The sequence below is a fragment of the Tasmannia lanceolata genome, unplaced genomic scaffold (assembly GCF_043159265.1).
Source record: "Tasmannia lanceolata isolate RefF3 unplaced genomic scaffold, GAP_Taslan_0.1 ptg000018l, whole genome shotgun sequence".
Classification (NCBI taxonomy): domain Eukaryota; kingdom Viridiplantae; phylum Streptophyta; class Magnoliopsida; order Canellales; family Winteraceae; genus Tasmannia; species Tasmannia lanceolata.
In genome coordinates this window covers 67,983,750-68,010,417 of record NW_027518695.1, presented here as the reverse complement: position 1 = coordinate 68,010,417, position 26,668 = coordinate 67,983,750, and the positions used below count along the sequence as shown (strand labels likewise).

The 26,668-nt window shown below is 43.2% G+C and overlaps 2 protein-coding genes across 2 annotated transcripts in view; both read left to right on the top strand.

Annotated features, from left to right (window-relative positions):
• Positions 1–1,056: 1,056 nt before the first annotated feature.
• Positions 1,057–3,311, top strand: LOC143851956 (transmembrane family 220 helix protein). Its single transcript, XM_077361470.1, has 3 exons — positions 1,057–1,227; positions 1,315–1,635; positions 3,178–3,311. The coding sequence occupies exons 1-3, from the start codon at positions 1,128–1,130 to the stop codon at positions 3,246–3,248; spliced, it is 492 nt and encodes a 163-aa protein (XP_077217585.1). The 5' UTR covers positions 1,057–1,127; the 3' UTR covers positions 3,249–3,311.
• Positions 3,312–6,876: 3,565 nt separating this feature from the next.
• LOC143850645 (uncharacterized) overlaps positions 6,877–26,668 on the top strand; it is a 54,167-nt gene continuing 34,375 nt past the window's right edge. Inside the window, exons 1-3 of the mRNA XM_077359865.1 lie at positions 6,877–7,101; positions 8,573–8,734; positions 11,030–11,173. Coding sequence (XP_077215980.1) covers positions 6,877–7,101; positions 8,573–8,734; positions 11,030–11,173 — 531 coding nt within the window. The remainder of the gene's footprint in view (positions 7,102–8,572; positions 8,735–11,029; positions 11,174–26,668) is intronic.

Here is a 26,668-nt window from a genome sequence, read left to right as displayed (position 1 = left end):
CGATGGAGCTGATTTTTGGGGCACACTCTATCTATGTCAGGGCCCATCAAATGAACGCTTTCGATCATCCAAACAATGTGGGCCCTTACCAAAAACACAGTAGGCTCACATTGTTTGGATGATCCAAAGCGTTCATTTGATGGGCCCTGACATAGATAGGGTGTGCCCAAAAAATCAGCTCCATCGAATCATCCTAACCCTTCCTGTGGGCGAACCGTCAACTCAGGGGCCTACCTTATACAAATTGAAACTACAGGGGGTGTAGTTGTCACATTTTAAACTATATGGGTAGAAGTAGATGTGTAAGAAACTAGAGGGGGTGTAAATGTAATTTTCCCAAAAGTTTATTATGTTCTTTTTGTTCAAATAATATATATTTATGGTAAAATAGAGTTAAGAAAAACAAATCTCTCTATTATAAACAGGTCCATTTTGTAAGTTTGTGATGAATCACATTAAAAAAAGACAAACAAAAGGGTGAAAATGATGATGGGTCACAACGTAAGCCCAAAAAATCAATTCCATAGGTTGATCCTAGCCCTACGATCTATAGAGAAATGGCATATAATGAAAACCTCTGTAGATCGAATGGTTGGGATCATCCTATGGAAATGATTTTTGGGGCACAATGTATTTGGCCCATCAAATCGACGGTTTGGATCATCCTATGGTGTAAGCCGTACAATACTTTTTTGAAAAATACTGACCGGCTTACACCTAGGGGTGGCAATGGTTCGGTTTCAGTTCGGTTTGACCCCCAAACCGAACCAAACCGAAATTTGAATCGGTTTGGTTTTACCAAACCAAAACCGAACCAAAACTGAATTTTTGGTTCGGTTTCGGTTCGGTTCCGCCAATTTTGCCACCCTTTACTCATAATAATTGCAGTATCAAACCGAACCAAACCGAAATTTGAATCGGTTTGACCAAACCGAAACTGAATTTTCGGTTCGGTTTCGGCTCGGTTCCGGTTCGGTTCGGCCAATTTTGCCACCCCTACTTACACCATATAAAACCTCTCTCTCTCTCTCTCTCTCTCTCTCTGGCAACGTTGACTATTGCCTTCTTCTCCTTATTGCCATTTCATTCTGGTCATTCGTTCATTTTTAAAACTCTGAAGAGAAACAATGGCAATACCCTCAAATCGATCTTATCTATTCACTTCATTTTCTATATTAATGGTCTCTCTCTTTGCTTATTCTGCAACTGTTCAGTTAAATGACCCAGGTATTCCATTTAAACCATTTCCCAATTTCTCATTAGATTCTAAGATTCAAATCTCTAACTTGTGTTTTTTTGTTTTTTATTGCTTAGATTGGTACTTGTGGTTTCCTCTTTATTCTATTGGTTCTGCTGTTAATCTCCTCAATATCAGCTTCCCATCTAAAACAAGCAATCAAATGGCCAAACTAGCTTTTGGGGTGGGAATTCTTTTGTTTTTGAAGGTTGTGATTGAAGGCTATATGTATGGATTAGCTGGGATTTGGTCATTGGATATGGGTGAGAGAGTAGTGAGAGAAAAAACGGGAAGTGGGCTTGTTGTGGCCTCCATGTTTCTTCAACTGAAAGCTTCTGCAATTACAAAGGACCCCAATAGGAGAAAGAGAGATGAAATTGGAAGATATTTGGAATGTGGTAAGCTTTTTTCATTTTAGTTTTCTCTTTTATCTTTTTATAATCTCACTTTGCCTCTTTTGAAAGATTGGAAACAATATCCTTGAATAAATAGTGCCACTCCTTGCAAGATTTGCGTAGGGGCTGTACTGGCTCAAAAGATTAGGGGGGGTCAATGGACCCAGATGGTCCGATGGACTATCCGAATCCGAACTTAAACAGACAGAATTTAGATATATTATAAGGACACATTTCGGGACCCTATCTTAGGATCCTAAATTATTATTGATCCGATCCAGACAACTGAGCATGGTTTTATATTTTGACCGAAATCAGAAATTTTGGAATTTCGGATTTTGATCGAGACCGACACCAAAACCACCCAAAACCGAAATGGTCGTTTATTTAGGCTGAAATTTCGGAATTTCGGCCGAAATTTCATTTTTTCTGAAATTTGACCCAAATTAATTTAATATTTCACCAAAATTTCAGTAATTTCGGCCGAAATTTAATAATGAATAAAATATTGCTTTCGATTTTTGTACCAAATTTCGACCGAAACTTCAAAATTTCAAGGGTCGAAACCGGTACCGAAACCGAAATTTTAAACCTTGCAACTGACAAAAGCCTTTGGGACAGTCCTAAATCCAATTGTATTATTCTATTTACAAAAACATCCTCTAATTTTTTTATAACTTTAATTGTTATTTTAGGGGTATTTTAGTAAAAAAAAGTCGCGCATCTTTTGAACGATTCCTATTTTTATTAATTTTTCATTCATCTCTCTCAAGTTTCGAGTCACCCTCCTTTCTTCCTTCTCTAACCATTGACCCTAAGTCCCTAGTGCACTGCATTGACCCTAAGTCCCTAGCACAGCTGCAATATTACAGCTGCGACTCACCCTCGCTGTTTCCACTCGCCTTCTGAGAATTTTAACTTTGTAAAATGTAAGCATGACTTACTAGTGCACCTTCGATTTGTAGGAAGTACGATCCAAAGATCACTTTGAATCCTATATGACCGACCAATAAGAGATTTGAATGTATTGTGACTAAGAAAAAGGTGGTTCCTATATGACTGATAAATGGATCTGTTGACACTCTTACAAAAGATCAATGGTGTTTTCTGATTTTTTTTACGGGCATTTCACGATTTTTCAAAACTAAATGACATTCAAATTAGGGGTGCCCATACCCGAATCCAATAAAAAACACAGTGGGCCCAATTGTTTGGATGATCCAAAGCGTTCATTTGATGGGCCTTGACATAGATAGGGTGTGCTCAAAAACTCAGCTCCATCGGATCATCCTAACCCTTCAATCTGTGGACGAACCGTCAACTGAGGGGGCGTACCTTATACAAATTGAAACTACAGCAGTGTAGTTGTCACGTTTTAAACTATAGGGGTAGAAATGGATGTGTCAGAAACTAGAGGGGGTGTAAATGTAATTTTCCCTTCTTTTCTTTTTTTTTTGGATATTTTGATGTTTAATATACATAGGGGAAATGGTGTATGTAGTTGTTGATTCCCTTTTATTTGTTTTGGATGATGATTGTGTTTAGGGATGGCACTGCTGCTGGTTGTGAGCTTTGGGCTCTCCTTGGCCTTTTTTGTATTAGTAAAGGAGATATAAAGCATATGCTGTCGTTCTTTGTAATGATTTGTAATGAATGGAAAATGAAAAGGTCACAATGCCAATCCTCAAGAATCTTATTTTTATCATCACCAGGCATAAAAGCTTTAGTGAATCAAGAGGCTGCTGTTTGGTATATATGGTATAGGACTGTGAATAGGGGCAAATCAGGTTGGGTTGGGTTGGGTTGGGTTGGGTCGGATCGAAGCCAACCCGCACCAAACCTGAACCTGACCTGACCCGACTCTCAACCTGATGAAGTCTAATCCGTCTCCACCCGAAAAATTAATATCTCAACCTGAACCCGACCCAATATCCCAATTCAGGTCGGGTTGAATTGGTTTGACCCGGCTATGGTGGTATCTTTCCCCTTTAGGTTTTTATGTTTTAAAAAAACAAAACAAAAAAATGATGTTTTTTTTTAAATGTCGGGTTTTGATGTGGGTTTGGTCAACTGAACACGGCCCGACTCAGGTTCAACTTCCTCACCCCGAACCCAACTCAAACACAACCCATGCTGTAACTTTTTTGGTTGAACCCGACCCAAATTGCACCCCTAGTTACTGCTACGTTGGTCCCTTTTTCTATTCGGAGTATTTTGTTGATTCCACATGTTTAAAAAGAGGGGTCTTTTACGGGCTTTGTGCTCACTTCTCCGTTTGTCGATTGACACCTACTAAAGGATCATCCGGTCGGATGAGATACCAAAGTGCTACTCCGACATATGATGCTCCTAAGCTTGGATGGGAAATTGAGTGAACGGAAAAAAGGTTGCCCTTTTTTAGAATATATGGGGAGAGCAACCTCAATGTTGAACCCATTTGGAAGAGCGCGCGTGCCTGCTCACTCTTGTTGGAGCCTTCTTCTCCAAAGATACAAACCCCTAGCCCCCAGAGAATCCCAACAAGAATCCAATGGAGTTCAACTAGAGTCGCCACCTAGGATGAAGCGCTTATGGCCCATGCATGACACTGAATCTATTGTCTGCATCCCAATAAAGACCGGTCTCTAAATGTCTTGGTCCTTGGTGAGTTTAAGAGTCTCCATGGGTTCAAGTAGTTTTAGGTCCTTCAAACCAATTTTCTATCAAATTTGCTTGTCCTTATATTAGGATAAGTCACTTCAACAAACAGATTTCCAAGCAAAAAATAAATAAACGTTTTGCATTATTACCCTTCGAATGGGTAGTTTTTGTTTTAGATAGATATTGTATCTTGAAATCTGTTAAGGTTTCTGTATAACATGAAGAATTTCTAATTGAAAATGTAATACTTGGCCCACCCACACACAATTAGTAGAATTTGGTGTCATTATCAAAACCATTTTATGAGATATTTTTATAATAGGGTGTCATTATCAAAAACCAATTTATGATTTATTCTTAGACTGAGGCTCCATTATATCAAATAAGTTGTGATTAATTCTTAGAATGGGTTGTCTTTATCAAAAATCAAGTTGTTGGTTATTTCCTTAAAAGGTCCTTATCATTATTAAATCAAAGTTTGGGTTGGACGGTTTTCACAATCAGTATGTTGTGAGTATGAGAGACAGAGAGAGTGAAAGATATTTTAGGATATCTCCCATAAGGTCATAACCGAACAACACCCCACTCCCACTCTCCCTCTCCCTCTCCCATAACTCTCACAACCGATCACCCATTCCTACTTACTCTTCATATTCCATTTAAAGATCCCACCCCATCTCCATCTAGTTCTCTGCCTAATTCTCTTATAACATACCCTCATTCCCATCTTTTACTCTTCTTCCCTATCCAACACTCTCTCTTCAACCCAAGAGACAACCGATCACAGCCACACCCCATATTTCCATCTCCCTAGTCCTCTCATCTAATCTCAATCGGACACCCATTCCCACCTGTTAGACCTAAAATCGGTAACAGGTACAGCAGTGGCGTAAGAACTGAGAGCGAGTGACGAGGGAGGTTGAGTATGAGTCCTGTGGTGAGTGCTTAGTCCTGCACAAGGCAAGCGAGGTCAGAAGACCAGACCGGGTTTTACTCCGGACAGGCCCTTCGACACTCAAGTCAGTATGAGCAGGAGTGAAGGGGAGATGTCTAAGAGTTTAGGGAGAGAAGGGATTTTCGTATTACCCATTAGTCTGAGCTTTAGTCCCCTATTTATAAGGAAAATCTGTTGAGGTGTCCTGGACAGGTGTCCAGGACAGGTGGCGGCCTGTGAGAGGCTGGATCTCACCTACTCTGAACAGGTGGCAGCCTGTGAGAGGCTGAGTCTCACCTACTCTGGGACAGGTGGCAGCCTGTGAGAGGCTGGGTCTCACCTACTCTGGGACAGGTGGCAGCCTGTGAGAGGCTGGGTCTCACCTACCCTGGGACAGGTGGCAGCCTGTGAAAGGCTGGTGTTTTCACACCCCATCAGTTGCCCCCCAGTTTTCCAAGTCATTGAAGGACTTGGGAAAGTGTGATCACTCGTTTTTCTGGATGGGGAGACGTTGTTCGGGGGTGAATTGAAGAATTTAGCACGGAGTCCGGAGTTCGCAGTCCGGAGTACGGAGTTCGCAGTTCGGAGTACGGCTTCAACCGGACTGGCTCCTGGCGCATTACAGAATACATTATATCCAGTCCGGAGTTCGCAGTCCGGCGTCCGCAGTCCGCAGTCCGGAGTACGGCTTCAACCGGACTGGCTCCTGGCGCTTTACAGAATACATTATATTCAGTCCGGAGTTCGCAGTTCGGAGTCCGGAGTTGGGAGTCCGGAGTACGGCTTCAACCGGACTGGCTCCTGGCGCATTACAGAATACATTATATCCAGTCCGGAGTTCGCAGTCCGGCGTCCGCAGTCCGGAGTACGGCTTCAACCGGACTGGCTCCTGGCGCTTTACAGAATACATTATATTCAGTCCGGAGTTCGCAGTTCGGAGTCCGGAGTTGGGAGTCCGGAGTACGGCTTCAACCGGACTGGGTTCTGATGCTTCATAGAACGCGTTATATCCAGTACGGTTTTTTCCGGACTGAATTTTGTCTTCTAGCGGCCAGTTCGGTGCGGACCGGACTGATTTTTGTCGTCTTGTGAGAACGCGTTATATCCAGTACGGTTTTTTCCGGACTGAATTTTGTCTTCTAGTGGCCAGTTCGGTGCGGACCGGACTGATTTTTGTCGTCTTGTGAGAACGCGTTATATCCAGTACGGTTTTTTCCGGACTGATTTTTGTCGTCTAGCGAGAACGCGTTATATCCAGTACGGTTTTTTCCGGACTAAATGCGGAGTGCGGAGTGCGGAGTGCGGAGTGCGGAGATCCATCCTTGGGACGTGAATGTTTACGCGCGTGCTTGATCGTATTGATGGTGGGAGAATGTGTCCGTCATAAATAGGGGACACGTGGCGCAATCCGGATGGCCTCGAGATGCGTGCATCGCATTTATTGCCCCACCGCCTCTGAAAAACTATATAAGGAGGTTTACCCCCCTTCACTTTTTACTTTTTACTTTTCATCCTTTTCCTCTTCTTGCTCTGGGAGTTTCCACTTCTCAGTTCGCAGCTCGCAGTCCACAGATTGCAGATCGCAGTTCGCAGCTCGTAGCTCGCAGTCGCGTTCCAAGATCTTTTAAGAGCTCCACTCACCGGTATTCCTCTCAGCCCTTCCTTTTACTATGTCTGGTAGTACTTCCAATTCCGAGTCCGGTACGGGGTCCTCCACTAGCAGTATTTCGGAGTTTAGGATGCCTCAGGAGCCTGTAGTGGCTAGTCCGTCTGATAGGATAGACCTTGTAGATAGTGACGACGGAGGGGATAGGGATGAAGTGTTCTTAGATCTGAATGCCACTCCACCCTTGACTGGCAGTCTCCCGCAAGCAGGAGGGAGTGTTGAGAGCGACGTTAATGAAGCGTCCACAACATTCCTTCCTGGCCGGGCGGTGGAGGTGATCGCTAGAGCGCGGATGGATGCCGATCCAAAATACAACTTGCGAGCTCTAGTCGAGGAGAACTACCTCACCAGGTCTATGCTGGGAGATATCAGGGATAAATACTGTGTGCCCCCGAGATTTGAACTGAGGGCAGCTATAGAGGGAGACAGAGCCTGCAACGAGAGCCAGGATCTCTGTATTTATGAAGAGTCACTGAGGGCAGGACTCCGATTTCCGTTGCACCCCTTTTTCTCAGCGGTGCTATGATACTACGGACTAGCCCCGGCCCAGGTAGCTCCGAACTCATGGAGATTATTAGTTGGGTTTTTATACCTCGTCCACGGTCGGTTAGAGAGGAGTGTGACTTTGTCACTGTTCCGTGCTTGTGCACACCTGAAGAAGCATAAAGAAGGGGGCTAGATCTACATTAGCCAGCGCCCTGAACGGAAGATAATCACTGGCATTCCTTCGTCGATTCACTCGTGGAAGAATAGATTCTTCTATGTTGTGGATCAGGAGGCCAGTGAGCCCTGGTCCGTCCCTCTAGTGTGGGACACTCCAGATACCTCAAAACTGAGTCGAAAGCCGCTCCTCGAAGGTGAGGACAGGATAACATTCGCCTTGATGCGGAAGGAGATCGAGCAATCGGGCCTCATCCGTTGTAAGGAGTTTTCTGAAGAGGCAATTCTGGTCGGGCTGGGCGTGAGTGCCGCGACTCCAGAACGTATGTAGCTAGACTTGTCTATGCAATCTGTTTATTTTTTATATACTTGCTTCTGACCGTTGGCTGCTCATTTGTCTTGCAGAGATGAAGAAACAATCAACCGTCGAGAAAATCAGGCAGGGAGCTCAACCGCGGGCACAAGAAGGTGCTCAACAGGCACAGCAGGAGCGCCAGAAGAGAAAGGCGACTGTACTGGGGAGTCCGGCCCCGTCACAGGGCACTCCTCCCCCATCCCAGAGGCCCAAGACTAAGGTGAAGCTAATAGGCCCCTTTGCTCAGGGCGGTGGCTCTTCTAAGTCCGGTGGTGCTTCTACCGGAGCCGGTTCTGGGGCTCGTCCTCCTACGGGGATTAGTGAGCACGTCTTTCGACCCAATTGGGCCGTTCTGAAGGATGACACTGCCCTAGGCGAGAGCCGAGTAGCAGCAGAGCTCATGAGCAAGTGTTTGCTGCAGAAGGACAAGCAACAGGTCCTTTACGAGCCGCCAGCTACAGGAGAGGAGGCTGTGTTATCCTCAGCTTACCAGGTAAGGAAGTGGTGCTTCGATTTGCTAACTTTCTGCCCATTTCTTCCTTTCACCATACTGATGCCTGTTTCTTTCTGTTTCTTTCTTCAGATCTTGCTCTACTATAATGACTTCAAGGAGAAGAGTAAGAGTTTCTCCCAAGCCATTACTGCATCTGAAGAGGTGAACGGAAAGTTGGCCGCTGAGGTGCAGGAGCTTCAAACGAGCATCGGGCGAATAGAGGAGGAGAGGAGGTTGTTAAAAGAGGATCTGGCCGCAGAGAAGAGGAAACTGGCCAAGGCTGCTGAAGCCATGGAGGCTCAAAGAGGAAGAGCTACTGACAGGCAGGAGAAGGCAGTGAAAGAGGCCACAGAGGCAAAGGAGGCTGAACTTTTCAGCCTGTCGAGCGAGGCTTATAGTCTTGGATACTACGACTGCCTCTAGGAGCTCCAGGCCTGCAATCCAAACCTATTGATGCAGAACATGACTCTTCCTGCCAAGCCGAAGATTACTGATGAGGAGCCAGATACTCCTGCTGATGCTCCTGCTGACATCACCTCTCTTCCAGATGCTTAGAATTTTTTTTTTTTTTTGTTTTGACCTCTTTTTGTAATGGTCCTTGAGACCCTACAGCTCTTACCAGCATTTTTAAAGTGAATTTTGTAATGGCCCTCGAGGCCCCACATATTCTGATCAATGAAATCACATTTGTCTGTCTCTGATACTTCTCAACTGAGTGATTTGCTTGACTTTGTCTTTTTAATTTTGATAACCTGTGAATGAGGCTGTTGATAGTCGAATTGTGACGAACTGGTCTTTTAACAAGTACCCAAGTTTTGTGAACTGGGTTTCTAGTGAGTACCCAAGTTTTGTGAACTGGGTTTCCAGCGAGTACCCAAGTTTAAGAACTGGGTTTCCAGTGAGTACCCAAGTTTTGTGAACTGGGTTTCCAGTGAGTACCCAAGTTTTGTGAACTGGGTTTCCAGCGAGTACCCAAGTTTAAGAACTGGGTTTCCAGTGAGTACCCAAGTTTTGTGAACTGGGTTTCCAGTGAGTACCCAAGTTTTGTGAACTGGGTTTCCAGTGCGTACCCAAGTTTTGTGAACTGGGTTTCCAGTGAGTACCCAAGTTTAAGAACTGGGTTTCCAGTGAGTACCCAAGTTTTGTGAACTGGGTTTCCAGTGCGTACCCAAGTTTAAGAACTGGGTTTCCAGTGAGTACCCAAGTTTTGTGAACTGGGTTTCCAGTGAGTACCCAAGTTTTGTGAACTGGGTTTCCAGATATAAAAGTGACACTGAATTTGCAAGAAGATTATTTATTCATAACAACAAATATACAAATTTACAAGATCACCTTTTCACGCCGGATAATTCGACTACTGATAATATTTCCTGAGTTTTTGGAGTTCCATGCGTGGGGTAATAGGTGCTCCTCCAGTGTCTCTAGCTTGTAGCTTCCTGGCCGGATAACTTCCTTCACTCGATAGGGTCCCTCCCAAGTTGGGGAAAGTTTCCCTACTTTCGTCGGCTGGGAGACGGCTGCCTTTCTCAGGACCAGATCCCCTGTCCTGAATTCTCTGGGGCGAATTTTGGAGTCGTGATAATTCGACACCTTCTGCTTATAAGCGGCGACCCGGATTCGAGATTCCTCCCGGATTTCTTCTAGTAAGTCGAGATTGGCGCGGAGTCCGTCGCTGTTCAGTTGCTCATGGAAACTGATGACTCTGGGAGATGGGGTGCCTATATCAACAGGTATCACGGCTTCGGTTCCAAAAGAGAGGTTGAATGGTGATTCACCAGTCGTCGTGCGAGGAGTGGTGCGGTAAGCCCACAGAACATGGTAGAGCTCATCTGCCCATCGGCCAGCTTTTTCATCCAGCCTCTTCTTTATCCCTTGAAGCAAGATCCTATTAGTTACTTCCGTTTGCCCATTGGTCTGGGGGTGAGCAACCGAAGTGAATCTCTGTTCAATCTTTAGGTCAGAGCAGAACTTCCGAAAGTTCCGGCAGTCGAACTGTTTGCCGTTATCTGTGATTAAGGCACGGGGAATCCCAAATCTGCAGACCACTGCCTTCCAGAAGAAATTCTGTATATTCTGCTCAGTGATCTGGGCTAGAGGTTCTGCCTCCACCCACTTGGTGAAGTAGTCGATTGCCACTACTACGAATATGCGCTTTCCGGAAGCCGGTGGAAAAGGACCCAAGATGTCCATCCCCCATACTGCAAAGGGGAGTGGACTGATAATTGGGGCCATCGCCACAGCAGGCTGGTGGATGGTGGGGGAGAATTTCTGGCACCTCTCGCACTTTTTAACCAGATTCAGCGCGTCTTGTCGTATGGTGGGCCAATACAATCCTCTGAGGAGTACCTTGATCGCCAGGGCTTTGCCCCCCAGATGTTCTCCACAGATTCCTTCATGAGTCTCTTGCAATGCGTACGCGGCGTTACTTGGTCCCAGACACTTCAGGTACGGGAGAGTGTAGGACCTTTTATACAAAATGTCACTGCTGAGAGAGAATCGGGCGGCTCTCTGTATCACCTTACGGGCTTCCTTCTTATCTTCGGGAAGTTTCGCGTCCCGTAAGTAATGAATGATCTCATCCATCCAGCACGGCTCGTTCTCCACCTGCATTATATCTGCGGCTTCTCTTTCGATGCTAGATCTTTGTAGGAATTCCATACGTATGCTTCCAAGAGTGGTGTATCCAGAAGCAGCCAGCTTCGACAGTACATCTGCTTTGGCATTTTCTGTTCGTGGTACTCTGATGACCTCGAAACTGGCAAACCGGCTGGAGATTTGATGAACCTTGGCAAGGTACTTAACCATACGCTCATCTCGTGCTTCGTAGACCCCTTGGATCTGATTTGCTACCAGCTGTGAGTCGCAGTATGCTTTTAATTTCCGGGCGCCGGTCTGAATTGCTAGGTTCATTCCGGCAAGGAGGGCTTCATATTCTGCCTCATTGTTGGACGCACGGAATCCGAATCTCAGAGCATAATCCGCAGTGAACCCCTCAGGCCCAGTGAGGATGAGGCCTGCTCCACAGCCGTTTTTATTTGAAGAACCGTCGACATATACTTCCCAAGTTGGTGTGCTGGTCATGGAGTCCTGCTCTGCCGGCGGTTGCAAGATTTCTGTCTGAGTTTCTGCTATGCATTCGTCAGGAACCGCTTTCTCTGCAATTGGGAGTAGTGCCGTTTCAGGGTCGGCGACTTGCTGGGGGATGGTGCACTCTGCTACAAAGTCTGCCAGTACTTGGGCCTTGATGGCTGGCCTTGGAGCGTACTGGATGTCGAACTCGCTCAGCTCTACGGCCCATTTCACAAGTCGTCCGGAGATATCTGGTCGATGGAGTACTTGCCGAAGCGGCTGGTCAGTCAAGACCTTTACAGTGTGAGCTTGAAAGTACGGTCTTAATTTTCTTGCAGCCATTACCAGCGCGTAAGCCAATTTCTCGACCCGCTGGTACCTTGTTTCTGCGTCGTGAAGAACCTTGCTGACATAATAGATTGGTTTTTGCTGGCGGTGCTCTTCGCGGACGAGGACAGCTGCCAGTGCCGTGGAGCTAACGGAGAGATATAGAAATAACTCCTCACCTGGCTCCGGCTTTGTTAATAATGGCGGGGAGGACAGATACCTTTTTAGCTCGTCGAAGGCAATCTGGCATTCTTCCGTCCAGGGCGCAGTTTTGAGGCCCTTAACCGCACTGAAAAAAGGCAGGCATCTCTCCGCCGATTTGGAGATGAAGTGACCCAACGCCGCTATCATTCCCGTGAGCCGCTGAACTTCTCTGATGGTTCTTGGGGCGGTAAGCTCTATCACAGCTCTGATCTTCTCGGGATTTGCTTCTATCCCTCGCTGACTCACCATGAATCCCAAGAACTTCCCCGAACTGACACCAAAAGTGCACTTGGTGGGGTTGAGTTTCATGTTGTGCTTCTTGAGGACCTGAAATGTTTCTCTGAGATCAGACACGTGGTCCTGTGCGCTTCGACTTTTGACCAGCATATCATCCACATACACTTCCATATTTCGGCCGATCTGGTTCTGAAAAAGTCTGTTCACCAGCCTTTGGTAAGTAGCTCCGGCGTTTTTGAGGCCGAAGGGCATGACTCGGTAGCAATAAGTCCCTTGATCTGTGACGAATGAGGTCTTTGGTATATCCGATTCGTACATCCTGATCTGGTTATATCCGGAGAAGGCGTCCATGAAGCTCAACAGTTCATGACCCGCTGTGGCGTCGATGAGCTGATCGATCTTCGGGAGCGGATAACTGTCCTTGGGACAAGCCTTATTCAGATCAGTAAAATCGACGCAGGTTCTCCACTTTCCATTAGTCTTCTTGACTAGGACTACGTTTGCTAGCCAGTCCGGATATCGAATCTCGCGAATGAAGTCAGCCTTCAGAAGCCTCTCCACTTCTTCTTTTATTGCCTGTCGCCTTTCAAAAGCAAAGTGTCTCCTTTTCTGTTTCACCGGTCTGCAGGTTGAATCGACACCAAGCCTATGAGTGCTGATCTCTGGATCGATGCCGGGCATATCGGCAGGAACCCATGCAAAGACATCTGCATTGCCCTGGAGAAACTCGGTGAGTTGATGTTGAATGCTACTACTAAGGGAGGAACCGATCAGAGCGACTTTCTCACCGTCCTCCGGGCACAGTGGGATGGAGAGTAGGTCCTCAGCGGGTTGAGTACCCCTGAGTTCGTCCCTTACATCAAGCAGTTCGATTGGCAGTGATTCCACTGCGTTTTTTCCTTTCAGTGCCATTGCATAGCACTCCCTTGATTGAGGCTGATCTCCGCAAACTTCCCCCACGCCATTAGGGGTTATGAATTTCATTTTTTGGTGGTAGGCTGAGGCGACTGCTCGGATCAGATTCTGGCCAGGCCGTCCCAAGATAGCATTATAGACCGAGGTGGCCTTCACTACCAGGAAGTTAACCATGGCGAACGCTTGACATGGTGAATCTCCGACAAGAACAGGGAGCTCGATCTGTCCTACCACTTTTACGACCTCTCCGGAGAAGCCAAACAAATCTGAGTTCGCCGGCCTTAGACGGTCGTCGCCTATCATCATTTTCTCGAAGGCATGGTAGTATAGAATATCCGCTGAGCTCCCGTTGTCCACAAGAATTTTCTTTACCTCCCAGTTAGCAACGAGCATGGTTAACACCAATGCATCGTCGTGGGGCAAAATAAGGCTGTCCAGATCTGCGTCCAAGAAGGAGATCTCATTCTCCCTTCTTGACTTTTTGCTGGTTGTGTGAACGGCGTTAACTTGCCGTGCATATGCTTTTCGAGCAGCAGAGGAGGTGCCCCCAGCGGCTGGTCCGCCCATGATTGTATTGATAACCCCCCTTGGTTGAGATCGGGGTGCCTCAGGCTGCGCGTCGGTGACCTGAGAAGTCTTATCCTGAGGAGGGGGCTGCTGTGATCTTCGAGGGCTACGGCCCTGGGGACTCTTTCCTTTGCGCTCTTGGGTGCGGCCGTCATTCTGGATGTATTTTTTCAAATAACCCCGGCTGATCAGCTGCTCAATTTCTCCCTTGAGCTGCCAGCAATCCTCTGTGTCATGGCCGTGGTCCTTGTGAAACCGACAGTACTTTGAAGGATCTCTTCTGTTTCCCTTGGAGATCATTCTAGGCGGCCACTTCACAAACTCCTCCTCACTGATCGCCGCCAGTATGTGCTTTCTAGAGGTATTGAGAGGTGTGAAGTTCTCTTCTCTTCTCTGAGGGGGTGGAGACTTCTCTTTCCTGGGAGGTTTATCCTCCCTACGCTGTTTAGGCAGATTCTTCTCTTCAGAGGTTATCCTCCGGTTTGAATTAAGAGCTGCCAGTGTTTCTTCCACTGTTATGTACTCTTCTGCCCCGGCCATGAGATCCGCCAGTGAGTGCGGATTTTGCCGAGCCACCGCTCGACGAAAATCATCAGATCTTGCACCGGTGAGGAGTGCGTTCATAGCCGCTGAGGGATCTAAATTGGGCACCTGTAGTGCCTCCCTGTTGAAGCGGCGGACGAACACCTTCAGGGGTTCATTATCATCCTGTCGCAAGGCCATCAGGGATGCAGTCGTTTTCTTCGGCCTACGTCTACTCATGAAATGGCGGACCAGATCCTCTCCAAAATCATCGAAATTGTTGATGGAGTTTGGTTTGATCCTGGAGTACCAGTCTCTTGCCGCGCCAGTGAGCGTCGTTGGGAAGGCTCTGCAGATGAAGCCGTGGAGGAGCATCATTGTTCTAAATGTCTCCAAATGATCCACGGGATCGGTAGTGCCGTCGTACTGAGGGACAGCAGGCATTTTAAATCCTCTGGGTGCTGGAGCACTCAGGACATCACTAGTGAACGGCGTTCTGCTTGAGAACGCTCTGGAGGCGGGCCGGCTCTGATCCTTCGCCAATTCCTCTATTCGGTGGTTCATCTCCTCCATTCTCTGTAGCAGCGGATCCGTTCTGCGGTCTGGGGACCTGATTCTTCCCACAAATGGGCTTGCCGCAGAACCGGACTGACTTTCCGGACTCCTACGACGAGGCCGAGATTTTGCCGGTGGCAAACGATCTTCGTGAGGCCGGCGCCTCTGCGTGGAGCGAGACCGCGATCTTTCGCGGTGATGAGGTTCTGTCTGGGCGTGCCTCACTATGGGGCGATAAACTTGTCTAGCGGAGTGATGAGTTCTGCCCTCCCCATGACGTGATGACTCTCCCCTGTGGACTCCTTGGGCAGATCGCGGGGCCTCTGGAGGAGGTGGAGGGGGTGCTTGAAGTAGTTGTTGGTACTGACCAACAAGGGCCGTCATCTGCTGGAAGAGGGCTTGGACTTGCTCCGAGGTGGGCACGGGATTGTGATGCTCCGAGCGAGAAAGGCTTTGGTCGGCAGAAGCTGCCACTACCATCGAGGCGATTCGACCGCTCCGGGTCCTACGAGGTAGCGCGGCTTGGTCGTTCTGCGCAGAAGCTAACCGCGCACTCTTGCGCCCTGCCATTTTGTAAGTGAGATGTAAGAACAGCTTTTAGTTCTTTGTCCCACGGATGGCGCCAATCTGTTAGACCTAAAATCGGTAACAGGTACAGCAGTGGCGTAAGAACTGAGAGCGAGTGACGAGGGAGGTTGAGTATGAGTCCTGTGGTGAGTGCTTAGTCCTGCACAAGGCAAGCGAGGTCAGAAGACCAGACCGGGTTTTACTCCGGACAGGCCCTTCGACACTCAAGTCAGTATGAGCAGGAGTGAAGGGGAGATGTCTAAGAGTTTAGGGAGAGAAGGGATTTTCGTATTACCCATTAGTCTGAGCTTTAGTCCCCTATTTATAAGGAAAATCTGTTGAGGCGTCCTGGACAGGTGTCCAGGACAGGTGGCGGCCTGTGAGAGGCTGGATCTCACCTACTCTGAACAGGTGGCAGCCTGTGAGAGGCTGAGTCTCACCTACTCTGGGACAGGTGGCAGCCTGTGAGAGGCTGGGTCTCACCTACTCTGGGACAGGTGGCAGCCTGTGAGAGGCTGGGTCTCACCTACCCTGGGACAGGTGGCAGCCTATGAAAGGCTGGTGTTTTCACACCCCATCACCACCCATCTTCATCTCTTCTCCCACAAGAGAACATCTCCACCCCATTTCTCCAAGAAGCTAGAAATCAAGGGCATCTTTGATCATGTGCAAAATATCATAGCTGAAAGGTTTTCTCCATTCAAAATTTCCGCAATACATGTCGTTTTACATCTATCTCCAGCAAGTTAGTGTTGTTATGGAGAATTTATCCTACTTTAGTGTTGCAAAAAACTGATTTAGTGGTTGGACAGAAATGAGAAGAAGATAAGGAGATGCTTCAAGGCGCATAAACGGTTTCCTTAAGACGATATTCGCCCCCACCAATAGTGTGCATAGGGGACCATGAACTCCCCTCTAAGATAGAATGAAGCCCGGTTCCAAACCGATTGCTTGATGATGTTCTGCACTGAACCGAACCAAGCCTGAATCACCATTGAATTTTTCAAGTATTTGAGAAGTGAGACCCAAGAGGATTTCTAAAATAGTAAAGACAGGAACTTTGTAGGGGATTAAAGAGAGTGTAATTGAGTGAGAATTTTTTCTGGAATCAGTAATTCTTCTCTTTTTATAGAGCTTCTGGTGGCTTTTCATGTTGAAAACACCCTTTTTGGACATCCTTTCAGTGGGTTTGAATTCTGACCGTTAGATTGCGTCCTGATTTGGATGTTTTCTGCTCTATTTATAGAGTGCTTCTGGTGACTGTTGGCTCATGTAAAAACCCCTTCAACTCCATAACAGCTAGATCTGGACAAACTCCTTCAACTCCGTAACCGTTAGATCTGGACATCCTTTCAGTGGGTTTGAATTCTAACCGTTAGATCGCGTCCCATCGGGACTCTACGGTCCAGATCAATCTTATAGCCCATTACCCACGCCGTGCGCTCGCGTTGCACCGTCCCACGAGTCCACCCATTGGCTATAACCTATTATGCATTAAAGGTTATGCACTTTTTTCCAAAGCAATACTGGACTATCTTTTCTTCAAAAAATTACACCGTCTTGTAAAAAACAACTTTTTCAGAAGAAAAGTTTTTCTTTTCCAAAACATCTTAAGAAAACTTTTTCCAAAACTCTATTTTGACTCAAAATTCATGATTTCGAAAATCAAAATCTAACACTTAGTATAGAATTTCTAGTATAATATAATTGATGATTGAACATTGAAGATTATTTTGCATTTTACCCTTTTGATTCCAATGGAATCATGACCAATCCTTTCCATAATTTGTTTCCACCTTTTAATGATTTGAAAACATCAATGGAAATCTACCTCTAATGAAGTCTACAAGACACAAATCAGTTACAGTTATTTCAGTCCAAATCATCTGTTCTTAATCTATAAATGTTCCTTTTTGTCCTGCCATCTTTGGTCCAATTTTTTTTTTTTATCTCATTAGCTTCACATTGAATCTGACGGTACACAGAATCTCACAGAGATTGAGCTCATCATCCTCTTCCAAGAACATCTGTGAACCTTGTTAGTTTCACCCGCAAAAATTCTGCATTTTAAGCCCACCAGATTAGTCATTATCCTCGGACCCATATAGACATGATCACTATTTACTTGTTCTTGGTGGATGAGATTAGTTCCATAGGTCCAAATGTACACAAGCATGACCCATTTCCTTGCACCCAACCTCCATGCTAAATAATCCCAACCACATCTTAAGAGCAAGGTCCTACCAATTAGACTAATATATGTGGGAAATGGGAAGGAATTTAGCCAGTTGTATCCTGAACTTACATAAACCTATGTCAGGATTAGGGCTGCAACTCGGGTCAGGCGGGTCGGGTTTTGGAGAACCCAACCCTACCCGAGAAATATCTCGGGTCGAGTCGTGTTTTTTTTCGGAAAACCCACGATTCCCAAACCTGGCCCTACCCATGATAAATCTCGGGTCGGGTCGGGTTTTTTCACGTTGAGGCAATTTTTTAAGGAAAATTCTTGTTTGGCAAGGCAACTCAACTCATAGAAGCAGAAATTACACTCACATTACACTTGAATCAAACAATGATGTAATTACACTCACATTACACTTGAATCAAACAATGATGTAATCAAACAATGTTGTAATTACAATCAAACAATGCTGAATCAAACACTTGAATCAACTCAACTCATAGAAGCAGAAATTACACTCGCATACAATAACAGTGGGTGCGTGGGTTTTCACTTTTAACTTTTAACTAACAATAGAAAAAATATACATACTATAACTTATGTAACTCGGGTCAAGTCGGGTCGGGCCCCTTCAAACCCGGCTCGACCCGAGATTCATGCGGGCTTTTGAATGCTCAACCCGGCTCGACCCGAAACCCATGAAACCTAAACCCAACCCAGGCTATTTTCGGGTCGGGTCGATGCGGGTTGGGTAAAACCCGGCTCGAGTTGCAGCCCTAGTCAGGATTGTCTATTCTTATGTAGAATTGTATAATGTTCCTGAGCAACTAATATCCACTGGTTCGTTTTTTTTTTTTGAAACTTATCTACTACTATATAGCTAGAGAAAAAAGGAATTTCTTTTCTTTTTATCGATTTACACGTCAGCATTACTCTTTTACCATTATCCCCTTTGCTGATATCTAAGATCTATCTCTATGAGAAATTATTTGAGGGTAAAATCGTAATCTACATACGTAAAGTACCGACACAGGGTACCTGTCTATGACAATTACGGGAAAAAAACTACCAAGAAGAGGTAAAGACATATGACAATGACGAAAGAACTACTTAGTATTACTCATGTAGGACACTTGCAAAATATTGACGGATTCCGGGCACCTGAAGAGGAACAACAATTATGGAAACCTCTATCGATTGGAAGGCTAGGATCAGCCTATATCGATTGGAGGGCTTGGATCAACCAATGGAAATGATTTTACAGGCAGAACCGATTGATGTTGTGTTCCATCACATGGACGATTTGGATCAACCTATAACCCTCTATAGATCTGAGGGTTCGGATCAACCTATGAAAATTATTTTTGGAGCACAACCTATGTGGGCAGTGGCCCATCTAATTGACGGTTTGGATCATCCTTTGGTACGGGCCATACCGTACATTTTAATAAAGTGAGGAGTGCGATCATCAAAATACGGTGAGTAGTGCCATTATAAAATATGGTAGTGAGGACATTAGTACTATATATAATTTGAAACCATCGTTGTTACTTGGATGTTCCCACGCGGGTCGGGTTCAACCCGAATTTGAAATCGGGTCGGGTCGGGTTGGGTTGTCGGGCAACCAAACCCGAATTTGGGTTCCATCTGAAGAAGTTCTGTATATGTGTTTTTCTTTTTCAACATTGAAATAGTCTCCACAGTCCACAATGGACGGTTTGGATAATCCTATGGTGCGGGCCATACCGTACTTTAATAAAGTGAGGAGTGTGATCATCAAAATATAGTAGTGCGGATAACATTTCCCTTTGTTAATTGTTAGTCCCTGTTTGGTTTGGATTTTATTGTGAGTTAAAAACTGATTACTGGTGACTCACTATTGGTTCTCAATATCCAAAACAACTCGGCTTGAGTTGAGATGGTCAACAATTGGTACCATATCAAATCGGGTCAACCCGACCCAACCTAACCCGAATTGGAAATTGGGTTGGGTTAGGTTGAGGTAATTGCAAATCGGGTTGGGTCGGGTTGAACCCAGTCGGGTTGGAAATTGGGAACTATTTTTCCTTATTCACTATGTGCCGGTCAAATTACGGAAAGTTTGATATTACGAATGCAAGACACCTGTAAAAATATTGACGAATTCTGCGCACCTTAAGAGGGACAACAACTATGGAAACCTCTACAGATTGGAGGGCTAGGATCAGCCTATGAAAATTATTTTACGGGCACAACCTATTTATGTTGTGTTCCATCACATGGACAGTTTAGATCAACCTATGATGTGGTCTGTACAATTCTTTGTCGGCCCGTGCATCGCAAGGGGTTTTTTGCTAGTAGTATATTAAACTAAGAAAAGCAACAAATATGCAACTAGAAGTGCAACTGGTGAGAATGAAGTCTCCATGCCATTCCATAAATTTATTTTGTAAGGATGCTTGCAACCACCTTTGTACTACCCGCTTTATTTATGTAGCCTCTACCATGAACTCGACAAAATATCTTCAACTTGTATTTGTCCATTTTCATGATCACCCAAATTTTGGTATTTCCACCCATATAAAAAAACCCAAAACCCAAAACCCATAAGAGGGTTTTCTTATCAGTCGATTACGTCCACTTGTCACTCTTAAATTCATTCACTAACTGGGGTTCGGGGCTTTTTCACTTGTTTTCGCGTCAATACTTTGGGCCTCGCTCCATCTAGTCTTGTCTAATCCTTGGGAGATTCCGTCGGAGCTCCAACAACGCGGAGTGTGGATTTGCGTAAGGTGGTAGATGATGCACCCATGTTCTTTATAACATTATAAAATGTACTTTAAAAAACCCATTTATGCCAGTATAAAGTGTACTGACATAACCCGAGCTCTGGTGGGGGAAAAGGTTTATGTCATAGCCGAGGATGATACTATCATCCAGGGGTATCTTTGGCATCTTGTTGTTGATTATTTTGATGACATTGTTATTGCCGTTGTTAACATAATCTTTATCATCTCTGAGAACTGCAATGAAGATATGGAGATAAGCATCCGTAATGTATGCGAGCAAGCCAGATTTCTAGCCTTGACTTATCAACAGTAAATTTCTAGCCTTGACTTATCAACAGTAAGGCCCGCTCTCTCACACTGATTCCTCTTCCTCCTCTTCCGCTGAAGCGGATTCCTCCCCGGAGGAATTTTAACAACACTTACATGTAGAAGAAATGCACACAGAGGGGTTTTTGCCGTGTATCCTTTGACTGGTGTATCCGTAGTTTTAAAGAAACACTATAAAGTTTATTTAAGAAAAACTGTTTTGGGCTATTATGAAATGTTGTAAGCCCAATGGTTCTCATGGGTTAATCATTCATCTTACCTTCTTGTTTTGATGCTAGCAAACCAAATTTATTAGCATTTATGGACTAATGTGTTGCTTTGAGGTGTTATGTTGTATACAGGAATTTCATGTCATAATCGTCATTACACAACTCTTCACAATACATGACTTGTTGATTAAGGATCAAAGGAACCAAGAGCTTGCACCTACATTGGAGTCATCCTCATTTGAAGATGCTCAAGTAAAGTAGCTCAACATGAAGATCCCACAAGTTCCTAAGCAAGTGTTAAGAAGGAGCTTGGAGCTGAACATACCGTTGGTGACACCTCATGCACCTCACTACATGCAGTGAAGATTGGAGGATGTCATAAGAGCGAAGACAAGGTCAAGATATTCACCCAAGCCGAAGAAGTCCAAGAAAGTGCAAAGGAGCCAAGACATTCCAAGAAGACTCAAGGTTCTTATTTTTAAAATGTATTTGGAGTCCTCTTGATTTTATGTTTAAATGCACTTTCAAAAGGTTTTCAAAAGATTTTTATACTTGACATTTTACATCTTTGAAAACCATCCACACACCCAAAAATGTGTTTGAAAACCTTAGACTTTAGCCCAAAGACCATAGCCCAAAATCCCCTTATCTCTAAAGTAAAAATGAAATTTTATACAGGGCCCGTCGACCGGGGTATGCCGGGCGACCGCAGGATGGAACCTGGAAATCCATGCCATCTCGAATTTTATCGAGCCAGCGAATGTGCTTCTGCTTCAAACTGAACAATCCAATTTGGTCTAGGGCGGGCAACCGCCGTGGGTCGGTCGACCGAGATAGGTTTTTTAGCCAAATGTTTTGAGCTAACAGTAAGCCCTAGCCGGACGACCGCCATGTGGCCGGTCGACCGTCGCGGTCGAGCAAACTAGTCGTTAGGGCATTTTCTGCTTGACTTTTACAAGCCAATAATTTACAGTTTTACCCCAAACGGTCATATTTCCAAGTACTCTATATATACATGATTAAAACCTGTCTCTATAAGCTTTTGAACATTTGACAAAGATCAAATACCATTTCTCTTTGAGCTTCAACATTTTATTTTAAAAGCTAAAAACCTCTTTTATCTTCCATTTCTACATGTTATCAAGAGACACTCCATAGGGCTTTACATTTGTATATTCTTGGAATGAATGTGCGCTATCAATGTTGTAATCCGCCTATTAAGAGGCAAGAGAGTTTTTTTTTTTTTGTTCTTCATGTGAGGGTCTCCTCTTCGGCCCGTAAAGAAAGGTGAAGAAAAGGGTCTCCGATTCGGCCCGTGAAGAAAGGTGAATCATGTGAAAGGGTTTGATTCCCTTGTCAAGGCTTCATGCGAGGGGCTTCGCTTTGGCCCTTGACAATGGAAAAGCAAGGGTTTGTTCCCTTTGGAGATGAAGGAGTCGGGTGTACGGCTTCATCATTTTAGTGGAGATCCCAATGGGGTAAACTTAGAAGAGTGGAATAGGTCAAGTTGTTACCGAACCACTACAAATCTTGTACCTTGTGGATGCTTGCTCTTTTCTCTCTCTCTCTCTCTCTCTCTCTCTCTCTCTCCCATGTGTGGTGATTGGTAATCTCTAACCTTACTTATGTTTATGCTTTAATTGAATAAGGGTTAGTGAATGCACTTAAGATAAATGTCTAAACCCTAAATTGCATTATAATATCCATTTGAACAAGGGTTAGCTAAATGTGCATGATTAGAAAGTTTAATCCCTAGAGTTTATTGATATACCTATTTGAACAAGGGTTAAACTAATTAGTGCTTAGTTAGAAGATTAATTTTTAATCTCCTTTAATTAAGCCTAAAATTTCTAATTGACCAATTCACCCCGCCTCTTGGATTGTCACACCTGTATTTCATTTGGTATCAAAGCCTAGGCTTTTAAAGAGATTTTTAAATCTTAAAAATCTACAAGAGAAAAAATATGTGACAATCCCTATGGATTTTGAGAAAGGCCGATCCACCATAATTCCTCCATTATTTGATGGAACGAATTATGGAGCTTGGAAAGCACAAATGCAAGCCTATCTCAAATTCACATATAATAACATTTTAGATGTCATTAAATAGGTATTTCTTTTTCAAGAAAATGCACTGAAGGTGACATAAAATTATTTTCCTTGAACTCAAAGGTTATGATTTTATTGTGTTGTGGTTTAACTCCAAACATTTTTAACAATATTTCAAATTGCATCAATGCAAAAGATATTTGGACTTCATTAGAAAACACTTTTGAGAAAAATGGTTGTCTCTTTTCAAATGATACAATTTCTAGACAAAGAAAAATATTTTGCAAATGAAGTTTCTTTCAAACATTTAATTTCTGATTTGGAAATTCAAATTGGAAATTCAAATTGGAAATTTAAAATTGGAAATAAATGAATATTTGAAAAGAAATGAAAAATTAAGTCAATTGAGCATATTTTTTATAAATAAAAATGTTGACTTATTTCAAAGATGCAATGCCTTTGAGAAAGAAATTAAAAGCCTTGAAATCACAAACATTGAACTTATTGAAAAATATAAACATGTTTGTAAAAATGAAGAACAATTAAATGAAAAACTCTCTAATAAGGATCAAAGACTTCAAGAAGAAAAAGATAAACACACTTCTAAGTCTTATGATTCTAATTGCTCCTCATCTACCAATCATAATTATTGTAGTAGAGTTGAGCATCACAATTCTGAGTGTAAGCTTGGAATTATGAAATCTAACAAGTTTGTTTGGATAAGAAAAGGTACACTCCCACAAACAAACTTGGATAGAACCAAAAGGATTTGGGTTCCAAAAGAGTCTCTCTAATCTAATTTATGAATGAGTTAGTTTATGGGCTATTTTTAATTGTTATATCATTCACATTCATGCTAGATGCTTTAAATTCATTGAATATATTTTGTATCTAGTTTTCTTGAGCTTAATGATATATCTTTTTAATTCTGAGCTTAAATGATTATATCTTTTTTTATTTTTGTGCTTTATTGAGTATCTTTCTTGATTAAGCCTATCTAAGTGCAAATCACATCACTTGTGCACTTAGCATCCACAAAGTAAATCCACAATAGAAAATTTAATGTGAAAACCATATATGTGCTTCCATGAATATTAACCATCCTTTTTGCCCTTGAGTTCAAATTGATCTTTCAAGTTCATTCCAATCATTCTTGAACTCTTTATAGGATAATTCTGGCATTTGCTAGATCTTGGTATATTCAACTTACGTAGAATATCATTTCTAGCAAAATTGTGTATTAAAGTCTTGTCTAAGGTAATCCACTCAAATCCTTTCTTAGACATCTCTTGCCCTAGGTGAGTAAATATGTTTATTACTATACACCTAGTTGTCCTTTAAACCCATTATTATGTGCTTAATGATTATCATTAAATGCATAAGAAATCTTGATGGGTTAAATTGATGTATTCTAAAAATGCCTAAAATGAATATCCTCTCATGACTAAGATAAATTTATCTAGTCATAGTAGTTCTTTTTGGAATACATGTCTCCAAGGTGTTCATCACTTGACATTCTCTAGAAGTCCTTGGATTATTCTCTACAGTCCTGCATGAATATTTTTGTTTGTGTAGAGAATTAAAAATGAGTCTAGATTCGTTGTATGAAACTCAATTAAGTAAAACTGAAAGTGTCATAGGAATCTAGTACCATTGTTGGGCAGTTTCTCATTGTTATGGTTATCATGTAACACATTGTGATGGGAACACTTGTTTCCCACACATCTTGGTTTTTCATGGGCCTTTTGCACTTTGTGCTTAAATGTCCTATTTTTATATGGTGGTTTGTGGATATAGGCATAGATGTTTAGACCATGATTCGTGTGTCCAAACATGGTAGACTATCCATGAATGCTCTCATTGGATGAGCCATGGATGTCTCTCTTAGATATGGGATTCTATTGATGCCATTATATTTTATAATGTCTAAGTTCTATAAAATTGTTCTTAATTGATATTATATATATTCTATAGTTTTCCCCTTGTATGCTACTGGGTAAATGGTAAATATGGTAAATTTAAACTTAAAAATCACTTAATTTGTACTCTTAATCCTCTTACCCTGTAAGATGGAGAGTGTACACTCATCTTTAATTAAAACATCAATTACTTTGGCTTTTAGCCAGCATCTTAACCATAAAAAGCCATATGTGCCTTGTGTGATATATAAATATATATATATATATATATATTATTTGCACATATTTAGGGGGAGCATGGTTTGCTAGGTTGTCATCTCTTTTGGTATCATATAACTACCTATAGCAATCATGCTTTAGTGGCCCAAGGGTGGTTTGAAAATCATTCACCTTTAAATCCCTTGGTGTCTATGTGGTTGGACAGTCCTTTAAATTCATACATTGTACGAGTCACTTACAAAGGGAGAGCTATACATGCTCAATGTCTGTCCATCCACCTTATCATATGATGTGTGATGTGCATCACATATGATAAGTACACTCATGTGGAGCCACATTGCTCCATGTGTGTTGTAGTTGGGTTGTGTCCTATTATTTAAATTTGAGATCATCTCTCATCTTTTGACAGGATCCCTTTGCCTGTACCTCAGTGCCATATCTTCTCAGACATTATACTTATCTTGGATAGACTTATATGTTTCTATCTCTGCCAATGATAAGTATCTTTTTCTAGAATTTGAAAAATATCTAGAACTCTTCTTCATGGAATAGTGATTGAGATGATCATCCTATCTCCTATGAAGTAGTCTCTTATCATGTGCTCTTAAAGACAAGAACATCTTTAATCATGATAAGTTCCAATGGCTGTGCTTGTGCATTCTTATCTGTAGCCATTGTATATTGTCAGGCCTTGCATTATAAGAATTATCTAAGGCCAATGATAATTTCTTGGAAGAGGGATGATTAAAAATATTTTTGAGTTTGTCAAGTCCCATAATCTCTTCCAAGATTCTAGCTTTGGAGGACTCCACTCAAATCATATGTCCTTCGTAGCTTGTCTAAGGTACTTGTCTCCTTCTATCGTGCCAGATGTAATAAGATGGTAGATGTACTCAATTCTCCTTTGTCCATCTCTACTTTCTTCCACAGTGAAGGATGAACAGAGACTAAGGAAATTGAAGACTCTGTCTAAAGGCTGGCATGTGTACTTCATGATCATCCTCTCAAGGATGACCCTTTGATGAAGGAGAAGAGTTAAAACAAGTACCCTATCTCTCAATCCGGAAAGAACTTCTAAAGATGCTCCCTTACATGGAAGAAATGGTCAAGCATTGATCTAAGCTCTTCTAAACATTCATCAGTAGAAGAATGCCGGATAGAATAAAAGAAGTTCAGTTTTACTTCTTTGGAGAGATTTTCAAATACCACTTTTATCATTTCTTGAAGTGATAAAAGAAATGTGGTATTAATCTTCCATTTTGATCATGTATATTGAGCTTTATGATTCTCATCTATTTATACATAATCTTTTGATTGCCATGGATATTCACCTCATTGATTTCATTCTCTTATCCATGTGTTTATTAGACCATCTGCCTTAAACTCATATCCTCTGTCTAACAATTATCCATTCATATTCAAAGTGTGATTGGTTTATGAATGGAGCAATCCGAATGGTTAAAGGTGATTAATTGAATCAAGGGCCTATGTGCTTGGAACTTTAATATTTAGATTAGATGCACAAAGATAGGGAGCTTTCACTTTGATATGTGTAAATCTCTATAAGCAAGAAACAAGTAATACCAAAAAGTTATATTATAACTCAGAGCATATCAATGCTCTGGAAGAGACTTATCTGCTTATTGTTAAGA

Coding starts and splice junctions, on each gene's coding strand:
- LOC143851956 (XM_077361470.1), top strand. CDS start 1,128: ATGGCAATACCCTCAAATCGATCTTATCTATTCACTTCATTTTCTATA. Junction 1,228..1,314: donor TGTTCAGTTAAATGACCCAG/GTATTCCATTTA, acceptor TTTATTGCTTAG/ATTGGTACTTGTGGTTTCCT. Junction 1,636..3,177: donor TGGAAGATATTTGGAATGTG/GTAAGCTTTTTT, acceptor GATTGTGTTTAG/GGATGGCACTGCTGCTGGTT.